At 43.6% G+C, this 22,759-nt stretch overlaps 1 protein-coding gene across 1 annotated transcript in view; it reads left to right on the top strand.

Moving 5' to 3' along the window:
* ACVR1C (activin A receptor type 1C) overlaps window positions 1–22,759 on the top strand; it is a 280,647-nt gene that overhangs the window by 87,881 nt on the left and 170,007 nt on the right. Inside the window, exon 2 of the mRNA XM_053698317.1 lies at window positions 21,696–21,935. Within this exon, the coding sequence (XP_053554292.1) occupies window positions 21,696–21,935 (240 nt within the window). The remainder of the gene's footprint in view (window positions 1–21,695; window positions 21,936–22,759) is intronic.

The following is a 22,759-nucleotide window of genomic DNA, read 5'->3' as shown; positions in this document are numbered from 1 at the left end:
CGTGGCTGTTAACCAAGTGTTTTTGTTTACTCCTTTTATTGCCTTAAAAGAACGTGAAACCCCCAAAAAATGATTTCATGATTCAGATAGAGAATGCAGTTTTAAACAACATTCCAATTAACTTCTATTATTTAATTTGATTCGTTCTTTAGATATCCTTTGTTGAAGAAATAGCAATGCACATGGGTGAGCCAATCATGTGCAGCCACCAATCAGCAGCTACTAGGCCTATTTAGATATCCTTTTATCCTATATTATAAAAGACAAGAGTTTGTCTGAAGCCGTCATGCGCAGTTCAGACAAACTCTTGCCGCTGATCGCACGCGCACCCTTGGCCAGCTGTTGATACTTCGCACGCGCGCACTCTCCCACCCACTTAGCATGTTTGTTAGCACTTTGACCCCCCCTTGCTGCGCACGCACACTCACAAAACTGATTTGAGCACGCGCACACGCACGCGAACCCTAGCCGCCTATCACACCCTCGCACTAGCCGTTGACAACCCACTTAGCCTACTAGCCTATCACACAATGCGCACGCGCACGCAAACCCACGCGCACCCAACTAGCCTAGCCGCCTATCACACCCTCGCACTAGCCGTTGACAACCCACTTAGCAAATAGCCGTTGAAAGCAGCTGATCAGAGACAGGGGAGAGGGAGAGAGGGAGACAGGGGAGAGGGAGACAGGGGAGAGGGAGACAGGGGAGAGGGAGACAGGGGAGAGGGAGAGAGAGACAGGGGAGAGGGAGACAGGGGAGAGGGTGAGAGAGACAGGGGAGAGGGAGACAGGGGAGAGGGAGACAGGGGAGAGGGAGACAGGGGAGAGGGAGACAGGAGAGAGGGAGAGAGGGGAGAGGGAGAGAGGGGAGAGGGGGAGAGGGAGACAGGGGAGAGGGAGACAGGGGAGAGGGAGACAGGGGAGAGGGTGAGAGGGGAGAGGGAGACAGGGGAGAGGGAGACAGGGGAGAGGGAGACAGGGGAGAGGGAGAGAGAGACAGGGGAGAGGGAGACAGGGGAGAGGGTGAGAGAGACAGGGGAGAGGGAGACAGGGGAGAGGGAGACAGGGGAGAGGGAGACAGGGGAGAGGGAGACAGGGGAGAGGGAGACAGGGAGAGAGGGAGACAGGGGAGAGGGAGACAGGGGAGAGGGAGACAGGGGAGAGGGAGACAGGGGAGAGGGAGACAGGGGAGAGGGAGACAGGGGAGAGGGAGACAGGGAGAGAGGGAGACAGGGGAGAGGGAGACAGGGGAGAGGGAGACAGGGGAGAGGGAGAGAGGGGAGAGGGAGACAGGGGAGAGGGAGAGAGGGGAGAGGGAGAGAGGGGAGAGGGAGACAGGGGAGAGGGAGACAGGGGAGAGGGAGACAGGGGGACAAGGGAGAGGGAGAGAGAGACAGGGGAGAGGGAGACAGGGGAGAGGGAGACAGGGGAGAGGGAGACAGGGGAGAGGGAGACAGGGGAGAGGGAGACAGGGGAGAGGGAGACAGGGGAGAGGGTGAGAGAGACAGGGGAGAGGGAGAGAGAGACAGGGGAGAGGGAGACAGGGGAGAGGGTGAGAGAGACAGGGGAGAGGGAGACAGGGGAGAGGGTGAGAGAGACAGGGGAGAGGGAGACAGGGGAGAGGGAGAGAGAGACAGGGGAGAGGGAGACAGGGGAGAGGGTGAGAGAGACAGGGGAGAGGGAGACAGGGGAGAGGGTGAGAGAGACAGGGGAGAGGGAGACAGGGGAGAGGGTGAGAGAGACAGGGGGGGAGAGAGAGAGACAGGGGGGGAGAGAGAGAGACAGGGGGGAGAGAGAGAGAGGGGAGAGAGAGAGACAGACAGGGGAGAAGGAGAGAGAGGCAGGGGAGTGAGAGAGAGACAGGGGAGTGAGAGTGAGACAGGGGAGTGAGAGTGAGAGAGACAGGGGGGATAGAGTGAGAGAGACAGGGGGGAGAGAGTGAGAGAGACAGGGGGAGAAAGAGGGGAGAGAGAGAGATAGGGCACAGAGAGAGAGAGAATATAAAAATAAAAATAAACCACACGGCCCGTGTGAACGGGCTTTAGGACTAGTAGGATATAAAGAGAATGAAGCAAATTAGATAATAGAAGTAAATTATAAGTTGTTTAAAATTGCATGCTCTGAGCTTTTGGTACCTTCTGTTAAGAATGGCAAAATGTGGCATTCATTTAAGTGTTAGGAGTCACATATTGTGTGGAGGGGGCACAATTACTAATGGGCAACTACTTCATAAATTTACTGGATACTGAATGCTAGATAGATTTCAACCACTGTCCTTTTATTTCTGGTTAGACACTGCCAGGTAAAGCTTTGTACCTCTTGTGTTGTTCAGGTGGTCTTCTAAAACTCCTTCATGCAATTGGTCTCTTGGGGTCTTATAATTCTTAGAGGGCTAATCATTACCTGTAATCTTTACTTCACAGGGATATTTTATCTCATTTATTATTAGGTCCTATATTCTTCTGAGCCTATTATACATCATCACCAGAAATGAATTATATGGGTTATTTAACAGCTTCATACCCCACCTTAGAGTCTTATCAGACTAACGTTACTCTTATCTCTGGAACAAACAGATGAAGCTCAGGATCTCAGTTCTATTCTCTCAGACCAACTCTAACAATGAAGCAGTTTTACATGTTCACCTCTGATCTAGTTAATAATGAGTGGAAAAAGCAAGGGAAATATTTCTATCAGTCCAATGTTTTCCTCTAATAACATCTTGTAGGTAGATCTTTTTCCAAGTGTGTTTGGTCAATAGAGGGCAAGATCAAGACAGAATGAGAGTGAAATAGAGAGAAAAAGAAAGAACACACCTGCTGTACACAACATAAATATGTAGTGGGTATCAAACCACAGACCACCAATTTAACCTTTGTTGAGTCAGTAACACACAAATGGCTAGAAGAATATTGTGGGCGTGTTAATTTGCAAGCATATTACAAGTTGAAAGTAAACGCTCGAGCACAATAGAATTGAATTCTCATAGGGTTAGCATGACCTCAAGTAAAGGGTTAGAACTAAAAAAAAAGTTGCACCAAGCACAACATAAAAACATTAAAATAAAGTGTTACACTCATAAACAATATCTGATTAAAAAATAGTCATATAAATGTTAATAAATATTTGTTATAAAGGTTAAAATGTATATGGTCTATGGCTATGTATTTGACTGCAAAGGGCTATAATAAATATATATTTACATTTCTATAATAATATTTAATAATGTGTTTTACTGTGTATTTACTGTTAATATTTCACATTCCAATGTAGTTCACATACAGGAAACTTTTATTTCTTCTATAAGGTACGAGGAGTCCACGGATTCATCCTTTACTTGTGGGATATTATCCTCCTGCTAACAGGAAGTGGCAAAGAGCACCACAGCAGAGCTGTCTATATAGCTCCTCCCTTAGCTCCACCCCCTAGTCATTCTCTTTGCCTACTCTAAGTACTAGGAAGGGTAAAGTGAAAGAGGTGATAAAATGTTAGTTTTTATTTTCTTCAAGCAAGAGTTTTTTTTATTTTAAATGGTACTGGTGTGTACTATTTACTCTCAGGCAGCAGATGGATGAAGACTTCTGCCTGGAGGCTGATGATCTTAGCATTTGTCATTAAGATCCAGAGCAGTTCCCACAGAATGGCTGAGGAGTACAAGAAACTTCAGTGTGAGGAACGTTTTCATGCTATATAGCAGTGAAGTATGTTCAGTCATTTTTTCTGGAGAGACTGTGGTATTTCAGAAAGGCTGACAGTATCCCCATGAGGATAAGGGTAAGCAGTAATCCTAAAGAGAAGAGGGGTATTACTAAGCGTGCATATAGGGGCTAATAACAAATGGTTAACACTGAGTTTGAATGTTTGTGGGCAAACGTTTTTTGAACTGGGAGTGCTGATAACGTTTTTGGCAATAACGTTTTTTGAGACTTTATTGAGGGTATACTTGGCTTCTTTTTTGGGTTTCAGAACCCACATGGCTAGTTTGAGACCACTCTGGTGCAGTTCATTTGGGCTGAAAAAACATCGAGTGAGATGGGCGGGGCCTATTTTCGCGCCTCAGTTGCGCAGTTGTATTTGCAAAGCAAGCAGCAAGCTCCAACTCCGGTGGGCCCTTGTGGATGTGTTGGGCCAAATCGAAGCTTTAACCCCGTTTTTCCAATCCCTGAGGGCAGGTAGGCGCCACATCAGGGCTGTGACGAGGTGCAGGGGGTGTTTTTTCCGGATTTAGGCCTTATTAACTATCCGGTTTTTCACAGTAAAGGGTTAAGTGTTCCTTTCTTTGTGGGGCAAACTTAGCTGCATAAATTGAATCTTATATCAAAAAATTGAAACGATTGGTGTATTTTAAAGGAGTTTTACAAAACGTGTATGCTTTTTTTCTCTTAAAGGCACAGTACTGTTTTTTAAGAATGTTATTTTTTTCACTAAATAAAGTGTTTTCAAGCTTGTTTGTGGTCATTACTAGCCTGTTCAACATGTCTGATATTGAGGAAAGCCAATGTTCAATGTGTTTGGAAGCCATTGTGGAACCCCCACTTAAAATGTGTCTCTCATGCACTGAAAGGACAATAAATTGCAAAGAACATATTTTAGCTAATAAAAGTATGTCGCAGGATGATTCTCAGTCAGAAGGGAATCAGGTTATGCCATCTAATTCTCCCCAAGTGTCACAACCATTAACGCCCGCACAAGCGACGCCAAGTACTTCTAGTGCGTCTAATTCTTTCACCCTGCAAGATATGGCCGCAGTTATGAATACTACCCTCACAGAGGTTTTATCTAAGCTGCCTGGGTTGCAGGGGAAGCGCAGTAGGTCTGGTGTGAGAGTAAATGCTGAGCCCTCTGACGCTTTATTAGCCATATCCGATGTACCCTCACAATGTTCTGAGTTGGGGGTGAGGGATTTGCTGTCTGCGGGAGAGATTTCTGATTCAGTAAAGATGTTCCCTCAGACAGACTCAGATATGACGGCTTTTAAATTTAAACTAGAACACCTCCGCTTGTTCCTCAGGGAGGATTTAGCGACTCTGTATGATTGTGACCCTATTGTAGTTCCAGAGAAATTGTGTAAAATGGACAGATATCTAGAGGTTCCTGCCTACACTAATGTTTTTCCATTCCCTAAGAGGATTTCGGACATTGTTGCTAAGGAGTGGGATAGACTAGGTATTCCCTTTTTTGTCCCCCTCCTACTTTTAAGAAAATGTTTCCCATATCAGACACCATGCGGGATTCGTGGCAGACGGTCCCTAAGGTGGAGGGAGCTATTTCTACCCTGGCTAAGCGTACAACTATACCTATTGAGGACAGTTGTGCTTTCAAAGATCCTATGGATAAAAAATTAGAGGGTCTCCTAAAGAAAATATTTATTCATCAGGGTTTTCTTCTGCAACCTATAGCGTGCATTGTTCCTGTAACTACTGCAGCTGCTTTTTGGTTCAAGGCTCTAGAGGAGGCTCTTCAGGTTGAGACCCCATTATATGATATTCTGGATAGAATTAGGGCTCTCAAGCTAGCTAATTCTTTCATTACAGATGCCGCTTTTCAACTGGCTAAATTAGCGGCAAAGAATTCAGGTTTTGCCATTTTAGCGCGTAGAGCGTTATGGCTTAAGTCCTGGTCTGCTGACGTGTCATCAAAATCTAAGCTTTTAGCCATCCCTTTCAAGGGTAAGACCCTATTCAGGCCTGAACTAAAAGAGATCATTTCAGACAAATAAGATGAGGACCAAACAAAATAATTTTCGTTCGGTGGTCCCTCTTCCTCCTCCCCTGCTGCAAAGCAGGAGGGGAATTTTGCTCAATCCAAGTCAGTCTGGAGACCTAACCAGACTTGGAACAAAGGTAAACAGGAACCCCGCTGCTGCCACCAAGACAGCATGAAGGGGCAGCCCCCGATCCAGGACCTTATCTAGTAGGGGGCAGACTTTCTCTCTTTGCTCAGGCTTGGGCAATAGACATTCAGGACTCCTGGGCTTTAGAAATTGTGACCCAGGGGTATCTTCTAGACTTCAAAGATTCCCCTCCAAGGGGGAGATTCCATCTTTCTCAATTGTCTGTAAACCAGACAAAAAGAGTGGTGTTCTTACGCTGTGTAGAAGACCTATATACCATGGGAGTAATCTGCCCAGTTCCAAAAACAGAACAGGGGCAGGGGTTTTACTCCAATCTGTTTGTGGTTCCCAAAAAAGAGGGAACCTTCAGACCAATTTTAGATCTCAAGATCCTAAACAAATTCCTCAGAGTCCCATCCTTCAAGATGGAGACCATTCGGACTATTTTACCAATGATCCAGGAGGGTCAATATATGACCATCCTGGATTTAAAGGATGCATATCTGCACATCCCTATCCACAAAGATCATCATCAGTTTCTCAGGTTCGCCTTTCTGGACAAGCATTACCAGTTTGTGGCTCTTCCCTTCGGGTTGGCCACAGCTCCCAGAATTTTCACAAAGGTGCTAGGGTCCCTTCTGGCGGTCCTAAGGACGCGGGGCATAGCAGTGGTGCCTTATCTGGACGATATCTTAATTCAGACGTCAACTTACCAACTAGCCAAATCTCACACGGACATAGTGTTGGCTTTTCTAAGATCTCATGGGTGGAAGGTGAACGTAAAAAAGAGTTCACTTACCCCTCTCACAAGAGTTCCTTTCCTGGGAACTCTGATAGATTCGGTAGACATGAAAAATTTTTTGACGGAGGTCAGGAAATCAAAGATTTTAACCACCTGCCGAGCTCTTCATTCCATTCCTCGGCCGTCAGTGGCTCAGTGTATGGAGATAATCGTACTAATGGTAGCGGCAATGGACATAGTTCCATTTGCTCGCATGCATCTCAGACCACTGCAACTATGCATGCTCAAACAGTGGAATGGGGATTATGCAAATTTATCTCCTCAGATAAATCTGGATCAAGAGACCAGAGACTCTCTTCTTTGGTGGTTGTCACAGGATCATCTGTCCTAGGGAATGTGTTTCCGCAGGGCAGCATGGGTCATAGTGATGATGGACGCCAGCCTATTGGACTGGGGTGCAGTCTGGAATTCCCTGAAAGCACAGGGAGTGTGGACTCAGGAGGAGGCTCTCCTCCCAATAAATATTCTAGAACTGAGAGCGATATTCAATGCACTTCAGGCGTGGCCTCAGCTGGCTTCGGCCAGATTCATAAGATTCCAGTCGGACAATATCACGACTGTAGCATATATCAATCATCAGGGGGGAACAAAGAGTTCTCTAGCGATGATAGAGGTTACCAAAATAATTTGATGGGCAGAGACTCATTCTTGCCATCTATCAGCAATCTATAGCCCAGGAGTGGAGAAGTGGATTTTCTAAGTCGTCAGACTTTTCATCCGGGGGAGTGGGAACTCCATCCGGAGGTTTTTGCACAATTGATTCATCATTGGGGCACACAGAATTGGATCTGATGGCGTCTCGTCAGAATGCCAAACTTCCTTGTTACGGGTCCAGATCAAGGGATCCTCAAGCAGTACTGACAGATGCTCTAGCAGTACCTTGTAACCTGGCTTATGTGTTTCCACCATTTCCTCTCCTCCCTCGTCTGATTGCCAGAATCAAACAGGAGAGAGCTTCAGTGATTTTAATAGCACCTGCGTGGCCACGCAGGACTTGGTATGCAGACCTGGTGGACATGTCATCTCTACCACCATGGACACTACCGCTGAGACGGGACCTTCTCATTCAAGGTCCGTTCCAGCATCCAAATCTAGTTTCTCTGCAGCTGACTGCCTGGAGATTGAACACTGGATTTTATCCAAGCAGGATTCTCTGAGTCGGTCATAGATACCTTGATTCAGGCTCGAAAGCCTGTCACTAGGAAGATTTATCATAAGATATGGCATAAATATCTTTATTGGTGTGAATCCAAAGGCTACTCCTGGAGTAAGATCAGGATTCCTAGGATTTTGTCCTTTCTCCAAGAAGGATTGGAGAAGGGGTTATCAGCTAGTTCCCTAAAGGGACAGATATCTGCTTTGTCAATTTTACTGCACAAGCGTCTGGCAGATGTTCCAGACGTTCAGTCGTTTTGTCAGGCTTTAGTTAGAATCAAGCCTGTGTTTAAACTTGTTGCTCCGCCATGGAGTTTGAATTTAGTTCTTAAAGTTCTTCAAGGGGTTCCGTTTGAACCTATGCATTCCATAGATATTAAGATTCTATCTTGGAAAGTTCTGTTTTTAGTTGCTATCTCTTCGTCTCGAAGAGTTTCTGAACTATCTACATTGCAATGCGACTCGCCTTATCTTGTTTTTCATTCTGATAAGTTGGTTTTGCATACTAAACCTGGATTTCTTCCTAAGGTTGTTACTAATAAGAATATTAATCAGGAAATTGTTGTTCCTTCCCTGTGTCTTAATCCTTCCTCTAAAAAGGAGCGTCTGTTGCACAACTTGGATGTGGTTCGTGCTTTGAAATTTTACTTGTAAGCGACCAAAGATTTCCATCAAACATCTTCTCTGTTTGTTGTCTATTCTGGAAAGCGTAGAGGTCAAAAAGCTACGGCTACCTCTCTTTCTTTTTGGCTGAAAAGCATCATCCATTTGGCATACCAGACTGCTGGACACCAGCCTCCTGAAAGAATTACAGCTCACTCTACTAGAGCGGTGGCTGCCACATGGGCTTTTAAAAATGATGCTTCTGTTGAACAGATTTATAAGGCTGCGACTTGGTCTTCACTTCATACCTTTTCCAAATTTTCCAAATTTGATACTTTTGCTTCTTCGGAGGCTATTTTTGGGAGAAAAGATCTTCAAGCAGTGGTGCCTTCTGTTTAGGCATCTGTCTTGTCCCTCCCGTTCATCCGTGTCCTATAGCTTTGGTATTGTATCCCACAAGTAAAGGATGAATCCGTGGACTCGTTGTACCTTATAGAAGAAAAGAACAATTTATGCTTACCTGATAAATTAATTTCTTCTATGGTACGACGAGTCCACGGCCTGCCCTGCCATTTTAAGACAGATTATATTTTTTTGATTTAAACTTTAGTCACCTCTGCACCTTTTAGTTTCTCCTTTTTCTTCCTGTACCTTCGGTCGAATGACTGGGGGGTGGAGCTAAGGGAGGAGCTATATAGACAGCTCTGCTGTGGTGCTCTTTGCCACTTCCTGTTAGCAGGAGGATAATATCCAACAAGTAAAGGATGAATCCGTGGACTCGTCGAACCATAGAAGAAATTAATTTATCAGGTAAGCATAAATTTACTTTTTATTTTAAATATATATATATATATATATATAAAAAACTATATCTATTCCTATAGATACAGTTGTGCTCATAAGTATACATACCCTGGCAGAATTTATGATTTCTTAGCCATTTTTCAGAGAAACTTTTCTTTCACTCATGGTTAGTGTTTGGCTGAAGCCATTTATTATCAATCAACTGTGTTTACTCTTTTTAAATCATAATGACAAGAGAAACTACCCAAATGACCCTGATCAAAAGTTTACATACCCTGGTGATTTTGGCCTGATAACATGCACACAAGTTGACACAGAGGGTTTGAATGGTCATTTGGGTAGTTTCTGTTGTCATTATGATTTAAGAAAAGTTTTTGTGTTATCATTCATATGGTCAAGAAATCATAAATTCTGCCAGGGTATGTAAACTTATAAGCACAACTGTATATAGGCATAGATATATATTTTACATTAAAATCCCATATATATAGAAATATATAGTTCATAATAAAAAGGATTTTTTTTTCTATGTCAAGAATAAAAATACAGTGTGTGTGTTGGCATTTTACTTATTTACTAGAGCTTGTTCGTTCAGGCTAATTAACAGTCCCTTCTCTTACGTGATTGTCTGCGTGAGAAAATGTGCAGGCATTACACGCTCACTTGAGCTTGTAATGATACATATGGAAAGTTTGTCAGCTGCCCGTAGCAGCGAAGGTGAGCGGACAACTTCTCAAGTTGAGAAACTTGTCGCTCACCTTTAAGTACATGGTGCTCTTACTCTTAATTTCAAATAAGCAGTAGATTTTTTTTCTGACAAATGTATCTTTTCCGCATTTGCCGGCCCCCTGTGACAGCCATCAGCGAATCACAGACTGTATACATATACCCTATGAACTTGTGCACATGCTCAGTAGGAGCTAGTGTCTCAACACCTGTGTATATAAAAAGAATGCGCAAAATATGATAATACAAGTAAATGGGAAAGTCTCTTAAAACTGCATGTTCTATCTGAATCAAAAGTTTAATTTTGACTTTAGTGTCACTTTAACCCAATAACGACCAAGGACGTGTCAGGCATGTCCTACAAAAAGTTTCAGTTAATGACCAAGGACGTTCCTGACACGTCCTCTGGGGTTTCAAGCGGTGGAAGCGATTGTGATCACTTCCAGCTGCTTTCAAGGTATTGCAGTGATGCCTCGATATTGAGGCATCACTGCAATACCATTTTTAAGCATCCGATGCAGAGAGAGCCACTCTGTGCCGATCGTTGGAGGGTGGGCTGAAGGCGGGTGGGCAGCCCATCGCTGGTGCAGTTCCTTTTCAGGTCGATCCAGTTCTGCTATTGCCGGTATGGCGTTGGGAGCGCTAAAGGGGGACGGGAGCGTGCGTGTGCTCGCACGTGCGAGCACTAGCACTACTTAGTCAATACAGTATAGTCAATACAATAGGAAGGATGCAGAGGGAGAAAGAGGGGGGATAAGACTTGGGAAAAAGGGATCGGAGGGGGGGAGGGTATTGAGGGGGCAGCTACACTACAGAAAAATGAAAATAAAAAATAAAAAAAAAAAATCCTATTTTTTTTTTACAAACTGGGTACTAGCAGTCAGCTGCCATTACCCAAGATGGCGTCAAATAGGTAGAGTTGGGAGGGTTAGAGAGCTGTTTTGAGGGGGATTAGGGAAGTTGGAGGCTAAGGGGGGATCCTACACTGAAGAATATATAAAAAGAAAACTAAAAAAAAGCCTTTTATTTTACTACTGGCAGACTTTCTGCTGGTATTTAAGATGGCGTTGACAATTGTGGGATGGGGGAGGGAAGAGATCTGTTTGAGAGGGGTCAGGGAGGGATCAGGGGGTGTGTCAGGTGGGAGACTGATCTCTACACTAAAGCTAAAATTAACTCTACAAGCTATCTAATTAAAGGGACAGTCTACACCAGAATTTTTATTGTTTTAAAAGATAGATAATCCCTTTATTACCCATTCCCCAGTTTTGCATAACCAACACAGTTATAATAATATACTTTTAACCTCTGTGATCATCTTGTATCTAAGCCTACAAACTGACCCTTTATTTCAGTTCTTTTGACAGACTTGCAGTTTAGCGAATCAGTGCCTGCTCCCAGATAACTTAATGTGCACGAGCACAGTGTTATCTATATGAAATACGTGAACTAACACCCTCTAGTGGTGAAAAACTGTTAAAATGCATTCTGAAAAGAGGTGGCCTTCAAGGTCTAAGAAATTAGCATATGAACCTCCTAGGTTAAGCTTTCAACTAAGAATACCAAGAGAACAAAGCAAAATTGGTGATAAAAGTAAATTGGAAAATTGTTTAAAATTACATGCTCTATCTGAAACATGAAAGTTTATTTTGGCCTAGACTGTCCCTTTAAAGGAACATTGAACCCAAATTTGTTCTTTCATGATTCAGATAGAGCATGCAATTTTAAGCAACTTTCAAATTTACTCCTATTATCAAATTTTCTTCATTCTTTTAGTATCTTTATTTGAAAAGCAAGAATGTAAGTTTAGATGCCAGCCCATTTTTGGTGAACAACCTGGGTTGTTCTTGCTGATTGGTGGATAAATTCACCCACCAATAATCAAGTTCTGTCCAGGGTCTGAACCAAAAATTTACTGGCTCCTTAGCTTAGGTGCCTTCTTTTTTAAATAATGATAGCAAGAGAAGGAAGAAAAATTCATTATAGGAGTAAATTAGAAAGTTGCTTAAAAGTGCATGCTCTGAGGCCTATTTATGAAATGTCTGTCGGATCTGATCCGACAGTGCGGATCAGGTCCGACAGACATCGCTGATTGCGGAGAGCAATACGCTCTCCGTATTCAGCATTGCACCAGCAGCTCTTGTGAGCTGCTGGTGCAACGCCACCCCCTGCAGAGTCATGTCAATCAACCCGATCGTAGTCCGGCAATTCCTGTACGCATCATCAGAGCAGGTGGACAGGGTTATGGAGCAGCGGTCTTTAGACCGCTGCTTCATAACTGCTGTTTCTGGCGAGTCTGCAGGCTCTCTAGAAAAACAGGGCGTCAAGCTCCATTCGGAGCTTGATAGATAGGCCCCATTATCTGAATTATGAAAGAAAAATTTTTTGTTCAGTGTCCCTTTAACCCCTTCACTGTTGGGCATAATACAAGTGTGGTGCGCAGTGGAATTTAGCGGCCTTCTAATTACCAAAAAGCAACGCCAAAGCCATATATGTCTACTATTTCTATATCCCATTATATGCCAGAGAAGCATTTACAACCATTTGTGCCATAATTGCACAAGCTGTTTGTAAATAATTTACAAAAGAAATGAATTATACAAGAATTAAACAAGGATTGGGCAAGGGGCAAGGCAAGTACTTTTGTAATATTATGCTTTATGTATCTCATTGTTTCCATATGCAGTTGCTGCTGAAATATTGTGTCTTATGTGTTTAATTGGTTCCCACTTTTGTAAAACGCTCAATATATTCATATTCCTTTTTGCTACCTCTTGTCTCTATAACAAACTACATTATTCAATTACTCCTTCTCCCTCTCCACCTGCACTGTTCATTAGCCCATCTCTCTTAAACTCACCTTACTTTTGTACTCATGAACTTTACCTATTCCTAAACACTCTTTCCCCCCCTGCACCTCGTCTCAAAAACAGTCTCATTACTGCAAATCTGTATCTCATCTCATGCCACTCTCCCTCTTGCTTTTACTAACTGCTGGTGACATCTCTCCTAATCCTGGTTCCCAACAACTTCCTAGCCATGCACATCCATGTGTACCATTCCATAGACTCAGAAAACAAAACTCTGGCAACCTTACTCGCATTCCTCTTGCATCTAAAGCCACTACCCCTTTCACTTGTGCACTCTGGAACTCTTGCTCTGTTTGCAAAAAGCTCACTTCTATACATGACCTCTTTATAGCCCGCTCCCTCAACCTTCTGGCCCTAACAGAAACCTGGCTCTCTCCCCTAGACACAGCATCCATTGCTGCTCTGTCACATGGGGTTCTCCAGTTCAGCCACACTCCTAGGTCTGGTAATAGACAAGGAGGTGGTGTAGGTATTTTACTTTCCTCTCGTTGGAACCTTTCAACAAATACAACCCATCTCTTCCCTCACATTTTCCTCATTCTAAACCCACATGATTCAGTTATTCTCTCCCCTCTCGATACGTGTTGCAGTCATATACCAACCCCCTGGCTCCTCACCTCAATTTCTAGATCACTTGGCTGCCTGGCTACCTTACATCCTTTCCTCAGACACCCCTGCCCTCATTCTTGGTGACTTCAACATCCCTCTTGACAATCCCACTGCCTCCTTTGCAAAACAACTTCTGTAACTCACTTCCTCTTTTGGCTTGTCACAAAGGACTGATTCTCCCACTCACAAAGATGGTCACTCCCTTGACCTGATCTTTAGCTATCAATGCACTATTTCAAGCTTCACAAACTCCCCTTTTCCTCTTTCTGACCACCATCTCCTCACTTGCAACATATCATCCGTCCCTACAACTCTCCCCCCTTCTACTCCTCAAACTGAGCAACAGCTTACTAATTCCCTCGAACCTCTCCTCTCATCCTTCTCCTCCTTTTCCTGCCCTGACCAATCTATCTGCCACTATAATTCCACCCTTACATCCGTCTTTGACAATCTGGCCCCTCTTACCATAGCTCGGAAATCACACACTCATCCTCAGCCCTGGCATACTCCTCTAACACGGTACCTACGCAGATGTTCCCATACTGCTGAGCGGCACTGGAGAAAATCTTGAAGTTCAGCTGATTTTCTTCATTACAAACTCATCTTAAACTCCTATTATTCTGACCTTAATCACTATAAGCAACATTACTTCTCTACTCTTAGCTCTACACTTTCTTCAAACCCAAAACGTCTAATCTCCACTTTCAATACTCTTCTTTGCCCACCCCCACCTCCTAATACAACTTCTCTATCAGCTCAAGACTTTGTAAGCCACTTCAATAACAAAATCGACTCCATCAGAAACGAAATCAGCTCTCAATATACTTCCATTCTCTCACCCCCTAAAAATGCTCGCAATCAACCACAACCCACATAGCCATAAACTTAGTTATTTCTCCCCTGTTACTGAGGAAGAAGTTTCTGCACTTATACTGTGCTCCCACCTCACTACCTGTCCCCTTGACCCTATACCCTCACAGCTACTCCCCTCCCTCTCTTCTACCCTTACCCCTATAGTCACACACATTTTCAACCTCTCCCTCAGCACCGGTATATTTCCCTCATCTTTGAAACATACACAGGTCACACCTATTCTCAAAAAAACCGTCCCTTGATCCAACCTCCCCATCCAACTAGCGCCCTATTTCCCTCCTCCCTCTTGCCTTAAAGCTTATCAAAAAACTAGTATATGCACGCCTACCCCATTTCCTTACATTAAACTCCCTTCTTGACCCACTGCAATCTGGAATTCGTACCCATCACTCCACAGAGACAGCAATCGTTAAGGTTACCAACTACCTACTTACAGCAAAATCAAAACGCCACTTCTCTCTGCTTATCCTCCTTGATCTGTCCGCAGCCTTTGATACTGTTGACCACCCTCTTTTGCTCCAAACCTTCGGCATTTGTGACACAGCCCTCTTGTGGTTCTCTTCCTACCTGTCAAACCGTACCTTTAGTGTAGCCTTCTCTGGGGCCTCCTCTGCCCCGTCACCACTTTCTGTCGGGGTACCATAAGGCTTTGTCCTTGGTCCCCTTCTCTTCTCAATCTACACGTCATCATTAGTTTCCCTAATTAAGTCCCATGGTTTCTAATATCATATGTATGCCGACGACACCAAAATCTACTTCCCTGCACCAGACCTATCTCCTTCCTTACTAAGCCGTGTCACTAACTGTCTTTCTCACATCTCTTCCTGGATGTCCTCTCACTACCTTAAGATAAATCTCTCCAAAACTGAGCTCCTTATTTTCCCCCCTTCTTCCAAAATCTCCACCCCCAATCTCTCTATAACTGTTGACAACTCCATCATTACCCCTACCCCGCATGCCTGATGTCTTGGGGTCACATTTGACTCAGATCTTTCTTTCACTCCTCACATTCAATCCTTGGCTAAAGCCTGCCGCTTCCACCTTAGAAACATCTCTAAAATTAGACATTTCCTTACACAAGACACAACTAAGATTTTAATCCACTCTCTCATCCTTTCCCACCTCGATTGCTGCGACTCTGTCCTCTCTGGTCTCCCCAGCTGCTACCTAGCTCCTTTACAATCCATAATGAATGCCCCTGCCAGGCTCATCTTCCTTACACATCGCTCTTCATCTGCTGCACCTCTCTGCCATTCCCTTCACTGGCTTCCTCTTGCCTCTAGGATTAAACGCAAAATTCTCACTCTGACATACAAAGCCCTCAACTGTACTGCTCCCCCCTTTATCTCAGACCTTGTCTCCAGATACTCTCCCTCCTGTCCCCTTCACTCAGCTCATGACCTCCTCCTCTCTTGTTACCTCCTCACACTTCCATTTACAGGACTTCTCTAGACTGGCTCCCATCTTGTGGAACTCTCTGCCTCGCTCCACAAGACTCTCCCCAAGAATCTCCCCTAGTTTTGAAAGCTTCAAGCGCTCGCTAAAGACTCTACTGTTCAGGGACGCATACAACTTAAACTAACCTTTCATTATTCCAGTTCCTCTCCTCCATTGCTATCCCCTTGGTTTGAATATCATTGGTAGTCACGTCTAAAATTAAACCAAATGCAGCTGGATCCTTTACAAGCCACACAGATGGGAACTATAAGTCTATAAGTATTCAAGAATGCTCCACACCAAAGGTCTCATGCACGAGTGTCGGAGCCCTTAATAGAATGAGCATTGCACTGCTGGCCTATCAGGAGTACTGCCTACCCCTAGACACTTGTAGACATTAGGAGAGACATGTAAGTAAAATCTTTTAATATAGTTGCGGTACACAACATAATTTTAAAAATATGTGCATTACGCTCCCCCCTATATCTCAGACCTTGTCTCGAGATACTCTCCCTTCTGTCCCCTTCACTCAGCTTATGACCTCCTCCTCTCTTGTTACCTCCTCACACTCCCGTTTAAAGGACTTCTCCAGACTAGCTCCCATCTTGTGGAACTCTCTGCCTCACTCCACAAGACTCTCCCCAAGAATCTCCCCTAGTTTTGAAAGCTTCAAGCGCTCACTAAAGACTCTACTGTTCAGGGACGCATACAACTTAAACTAACCTTTCATTATTCCAGTTCCTCTCCTCCTTTGCTATCCCCTTGGTTTGAATATCATTGGTAGTCACGTCTAAAATTAAACCAAATGCAGCTGGATCCTTTACAAGCCACACAGATGGGAACTATAAGTCTATAAGTATTCAAGAATGCTCCACACCAAAGGTCTCATGCACGAGTGTCGGAGCCCTTAATAGAATGAGCATTGCACTGCTGGCCTATCAGGAGTACTGCCTACCCCTAGACACTTGTAGACATTAGGAGAGACATGTAAGTAAAATCTTTTAGTATAGTTGCGGTACACAACATCATTTTAAAAATATGTGCATTACGCTGCCCCCTATATCTCAGACCTTGTCTCCATATACTCTCCCTTCTGTCCCCTTCACTCAGCTTATGACCTCCTCCTCTCTTGTTACCTCCTCACACTCCCGTTTAAAGGACTTCTCCAGACTGGCTCCCATCTTGTGGAACTCTCTGCCTTGCTCCACAAGACTCTCCCCAAGAATTTCCCCTAGTTTTGAAAACTTCAAGTGCTCCCTAAAGACTCTACTGTTCAGGGACGCATACAACTTACACTAACCTTTCTTTATACCAGTTCCTCTCCTCCATTGTTATCCCCTGAACCCCTTATCATGTAAGCCTAAGAGATATGCTGTTTGTAGATGACCTTCGTAAGAGCTGACTACAACAGTGTGACTATTGGCAGGGCCCTCTACCTGTTTGATCCCTATAAATGTTTTGCTGTACTCCACCTTTGTTTATAGCACTGCAGAATCTGTTGGTGCTCTACAAATAACTAATAATAATAATAATTTCAATGAGAAACCTAAAGTTAGTAAAAAAAAGTTAACAATTTTTTTTTTGATCGCATTTGGCAGTGAAATGGTGGCATGAAATATACCAAAATGGGCCTAGATCAATACTTTGGTTTGTCTACTACACTACACTAAAGCTAAAATTAACCCTACAAGCTACCTAATTAACCCCTTCACTGCTGGGCATAATACAAGTGTGGTGCGCAGCGGCATTTAGCGGCCTTTCTAATTACCAACAAGTAATGTCAAATCCATATATGTCTGCTATTTCTGAACAAAGGGGACCCCAGAGCAGCATTTACAACCATTTGTGCCATAATTGCAAAATTCTCACTCTGACATACAAAGCCCTCAACTGTCTTCTCCCCCCTATATCTCAGACCTTGTCTCCAGATACTCTCCCTCCTGTCACCTTCACTCAGCTCATGACCTCCTCCTCTCTTGTTACCTCCTCACACTTCCATTTACAGGACTTCTCTAGACTGGCTCCCATCTTGTGGAACTCTCTGCCTCGCTCCACAAGACTCTCCTCAATAATCTCCTCTAGTTTTGAAAGCTTCAAGCGCTCGCTAAAGACTCTACTGTTCAGGGACGCATACAACTTAAACTAACCTTTCTTTATTCCAGTTCCTCTCCTCCATTGCTATCCCCTTGGTTTGAATATCATTGGTAGTCACGTCTAAAATTAAACCAAATGCAGCTGGATCCTTTACAAGCCACGCAGATGGAAACTATAAGTCTATAAGTATTCAAGAATGCTCCACACCAAAGGTCTCATGCACGAGTGTCGGAGCCCTTAATAGAATGAGCATTGCACTGCTGGCCTATCAGGAGTACTGCCTACCCCTAGACACTTGTAGACATTAGGAGAGACATGTAAGTAAAATCTTTTAGTATAGTTGCGGTACACAACATAATTTTAAAAATATGTGCATTACGCTCCCCCTATATCTCAGACCTTGTCTCCAGATACTCTCCCTTCTGTCCCCTTCACTCAGCTTATGACCTCCTCCTCTCTTGTTACCTCCTCACACTCCCGTTTAAAGGACTTCTCCAGACTGGCTCCCATCTTGTGGAACTCTCTGCCTTGCTCCACAAGACTCTCCCCAAGAATCTCCCCTAGGTTTGAAAACTTCAAGTGCTCCCTAAAGACTCTACTGTTCAGGGACGCATACAACTTACACTAACCTTTCTTTATACCAGTTCCTCTCCTCCATTGTTATCCCCTGAACCCCTTATCATGTAAGCCTAAGAGTTATGCTGTTTGTAGATGACCTTCTTAAGAGCTGACTACAACAGTGTGACTATTGGCAGGGCCCTCTACCTGTTTGATCCCTATAAATGTTTTGCTGTACTCCACCTTTGTTTATAGCACTGCAGAATCTGTTGGCGCTCTACAAATAACTAATAATAATAATAATTTCAATGAGAAACCTAAAGTTAGTAAAAAAAGTTAACATTTTTTTTTATTTGATCGCATTTGGCGGTGAAATGGTGGCATGAAATATACCAAAATGGGCCTAGATCAATACTTTGGTTTGTCTACTACACTACACTAAAGCTAAAATTAACCCTACAAGCTACCTAATTAACCCCTTCACTGCTGGGCATAATACAAGTGTGGTGCACAGCGGCATTTAGCAGCCTTCTAATTACCAACAAGTAATGTCAAATCCATATATGTCTGCTATTTCTGAACAAAGGGGACCCCAGAGCAGCATTTACAACCATTTGTGCCATAATTGCACAAGCTGTTTATAAATAATTTCAGTGAGAAAGCTAAAGTTAGTAAAAAAGTTAACAATTTTTTTTATTTCATCGCATTTGGCAGTGAAATGGTAGCATGAAATATACCAAAATGAGCCTAGATCAATACTTTGGGTTGTCTACTAAAAAAAATATATATATACATGTGAAGGGTTATTCAGGGATTCCTGACAGATTTATCAGCGTTCCAATGTAAGTATTGCTAATTTTGAAAAAAAAAAGGTTTGGAAATAGCAAAGTGCTGCTTGTACTTATTGCCCTATAGCTTGCTAAAAAAAAGCAAAGAACATGTAAACATTGGGTATTTCTAAACTCAGGACAAAATTTAGAAACTATTTAGCATGGATGTTTTTTGGTGGTTGTAGATGTGTAACAGTTTTTGGGTGGTCAAAGTTAGAAAAAGTGGGTTTTTTTTCATTTTTTCATCATATTTTATAAAAAAAAAATTATAGTAAATTATATGATATGATAAAAATAATGTTATCTTTAGAACGTCCATTTAATGGCAAGAAAAACGGCATATAATATGTGTGGGTGCAGTAAATGAGTAAGGAAAATTACAGCTAAACACAAACGGTAAGAAATTTGAAAAATGTCTAAGGGGTTAAAGGGACAGTCTACACAAAAATTGTTATTGTTTAAAGAGATAGATAATGCCTTTACTACCTATTCCCCAGCTTTGCACATCCAACATTATTAGAATAATATACTTTATAACATTTAATCCTCTAAATTTCTGCCTGTTTCAAAGGCTCTATTGGCAGCCTCTTAATCACATGCTTTTGTATTTGCTTTTCACAACAGGAGACTGCTAGTTCATGTGGGCCATATAGATAACAATGTGCTCACGCCCGGGGAGTTCTTTAAGAGTTAACACAACACAGTTCTAAATGCAAATCAATAGATAAATACAAAGTCATGTGATCAGTGGGGTTTTGAGAAGATGCTTAGATACAAGGTAATCACAGATGTAAAAAGTATATTAATATAACTGTGTTGGTTATGCAAAACTGGGGAATGGGTAATAAAGGGATTATCTATCTTTTAAAACAATAACAATTCTATGGTAGACTGTCCCTTTAAGTTCATGTCTGTTTCCAAGTGGATAGATAAGTGAGTCAGCATCTCTTGCTTCATTGGCTGTCAGTCAGAAGGCGAAGAAAGGGATTTAACTGTAAGAACAAAAACCTTTTTTTCCCGACACATAAAAACTACTGAATAAAATCCCTATCCTATTATATAAAAGGCCAAGTGTGTTTGTCCGAAGCTGTCATGCGCAGTAGAGACAGCACGAGGACAAACACACCTGGCTGTAGAGTCCCTACCTGATCTGCGGTGCTGGCAGAAGTGGGCATGGCCGGGTGTGAGCAAGGGCGGGACCTGGCATGAAAGAGCGGGGTCAGCGCGAAGGGGGCGGGGGCGGGCCGGGTGCGGTCACACACGAGAGATAGAGAGGGGGGAGAGATAGAGAGGGGGGAGAGAATAAAATAGATGGGAAAGGGCGAAAGATAGGATAAGAGAGGGGAAAGAGCAAGAGAGGGGGGAGAGAGCAAAATAGAGGGGGAGAGAGAAAATAAGAGGGGGAAAGAGAGAGAGCAAAAGAGAGGGGTAGAGAGAGAGCAAAAGAAAAGGGGGAGAGAGAACAAAAGAAGAGAGGGGGGAGAGAGAGGGGGGAGAGAGAGAGGTTGGGGAGAGAGAGGGGGGGGAGAGAGAGAGAGGTGGGGGAGAGAGAGGGGGGGATAGAGAGAGGGGGAGAGAGAGGGGAGAGGGGTGAAAGGGGGAGAGAGAGGGGGGAGATGATGGGGGGAGGGGGGAGAGAGAGAAAGAGGGGGGAGAGGGGGTAGAGAGAGAGGGGGGAGAGAGACAGAGGGGAGGGACAGATGGGGGGAGAGAGACAGAGGGGGGAGAGAGGGGGGAGAGGGGTAGAGAGAGAGAGAGAGAGAGAAAGAGAGAGGGGGCGATAGAGAGAGGGGGGAGAGAGAGAGTGGGGGAGAGAGAGGGGGGGAGAGAGAGAGATAGGGGAAAGAGAGCATAAGAGAGGGATGGAGAGAGAGAGCAAAAGAGAGGAATGGAGAGAGAGAGCAAAAGAAAGGGGGGAGAGAGCACAAAAAAGAGGGGGGACAGAGAGAGAGCGCAAAAGAGAGGGGGAGAGAGCTCAATAGAAAGGGGGGAGAGAGAGAGCGCAAAAGAGAGGGGGGAGAAAGAGAGCGCAAAAGAGAGGGGGAGAGAGAGAGCGCAAAAGAGAGGGGGAGAGAGAGAGCGCAAAAGAGAGGGGGGAGAGAGAGCACAAAAGAGAGGGGGAGAGAGAGAGCGCAAAAGATAGGGGGGGAGAGAGTGCAAAAGAGAGGGGGAGAGAGCTAAAAAGAGAGCAGGAGAGAGCGCAAAAGAGAGGGGGAGAGAGCGCAAAAGAGAGAGGGAGAGAGAGCAAAAGAGAGGGGGAGGGAGCGAGTGCAAGGGGTAGGCCCGCTGTACTGCAAAAAATGGCCCGTGTGAACAGGCTTTAGGACTAGTTAAATTAATAAAAGACTTCATGCTTCATAACTCAAATGAATTTTGAATTTGGTAATTAGCATTTTTGGTGTTTTTTTTAATCCTTTATTATAATACAATAAAATATGTCTATTACACTTCTGTCAATGCTTCTTAGTAACTGTTTATTTCTTTCCCTTTCCTAAATTATAGCAACTGCAAGTGCAGCCCCTTTGGGCCATGTGGAACTTACAGCAATAATCACTGTACCAATATGTCTCTTGTCGATAGCAATAATGCTTACTGTGTACAGCTGCTATGGACGACATAGTTCTCACAAAAAAAGGAAGCGGCAATGTATAGAAGAACCTCTTGCAGAATGCAGCATAGATAATTCTGGAAAATCTTTGAGGGACTTAATCTATGACATGTCAACCTCCGGATCAGGATCAGGTAAGCACCTTATAGAACGTTAATTAAAAAACACTTCTTTTTCTTGTTGGATCATTCTCTTTCATTTTCTAGATAGAAAAAAAATATTTTATGTTTTTTTTAATTATAAGTAAAAAAGTGATAAACCACACTAAATGAAATCTCCCTTATTATTTGCAAACAAAGCATTACACCTTTACACCAAACCAGTTAGGACCGTATTAGACTCTTATTAAGACCTTGAAATGATCAGGATTTGACACCATTAATGCCTTAAAGTTAGGACTTTGCTCCTTGGTTTAAATATCATTGGTAGTCACGCCTAAAATTAAACAAAATGGCTGGTCCTTTACAGGCCACGCAGATGGGAACTATAAGTCTATAAGTATACAAGAATGCTCCACACCAAAGAGAAAGGTCTCATGCACGAGTGTTGGAGCCCTTAATAGAATGAGCATTGCACTGCTGGCCTATCAGGAGATCCCAATAGGCACCCTGGTGTACCGCCTACCCCTAGACACTTGTAGACATTAGGAGAGACGTAAGTAAAATCTTTTAGTATAGTTGCGGTACACAACATAATTTGAAAAATGTGCATTACGCAGTTTAGGGCCCCAATGTGTATTGTTAAAGTGATGGTAAAGTTTCTTCATGTTAAAAGCTGCATTGGCAACATTAATTATTAGTAAATTAAACCTTACATTCTATCGTCCCGCTTTAAGCCCGGCTCCGTGTCAAATTGTGTGACGTATTCTTTGGCATCCATTTGAAATCCTGGCCATTAGGCGGCCACAAGTTTAACCTAACCGCCCCCTCTATCTAGAGCGCATGCGCACATCTTATTG

The sequence above is a fragment of the Bombina bombina genome, chromosome 1 (assembly GCF_027579735.1).
Source record: "Bombina bombina isolate aBomBom1 chromosome 1, aBomBom1.pri, whole genome shotgun sequence".
Lineage (NCBI taxonomy): Eukaryota > Metazoa > Chordata > Amphibia > Anura > Bombinatoridae > Bombina > Bombina bombina.
The sequence above is the reverse complement of the archived record's forward strand: the minus strand, read 5'-3'. Positions and strand labels throughout refer to the sequence as shown.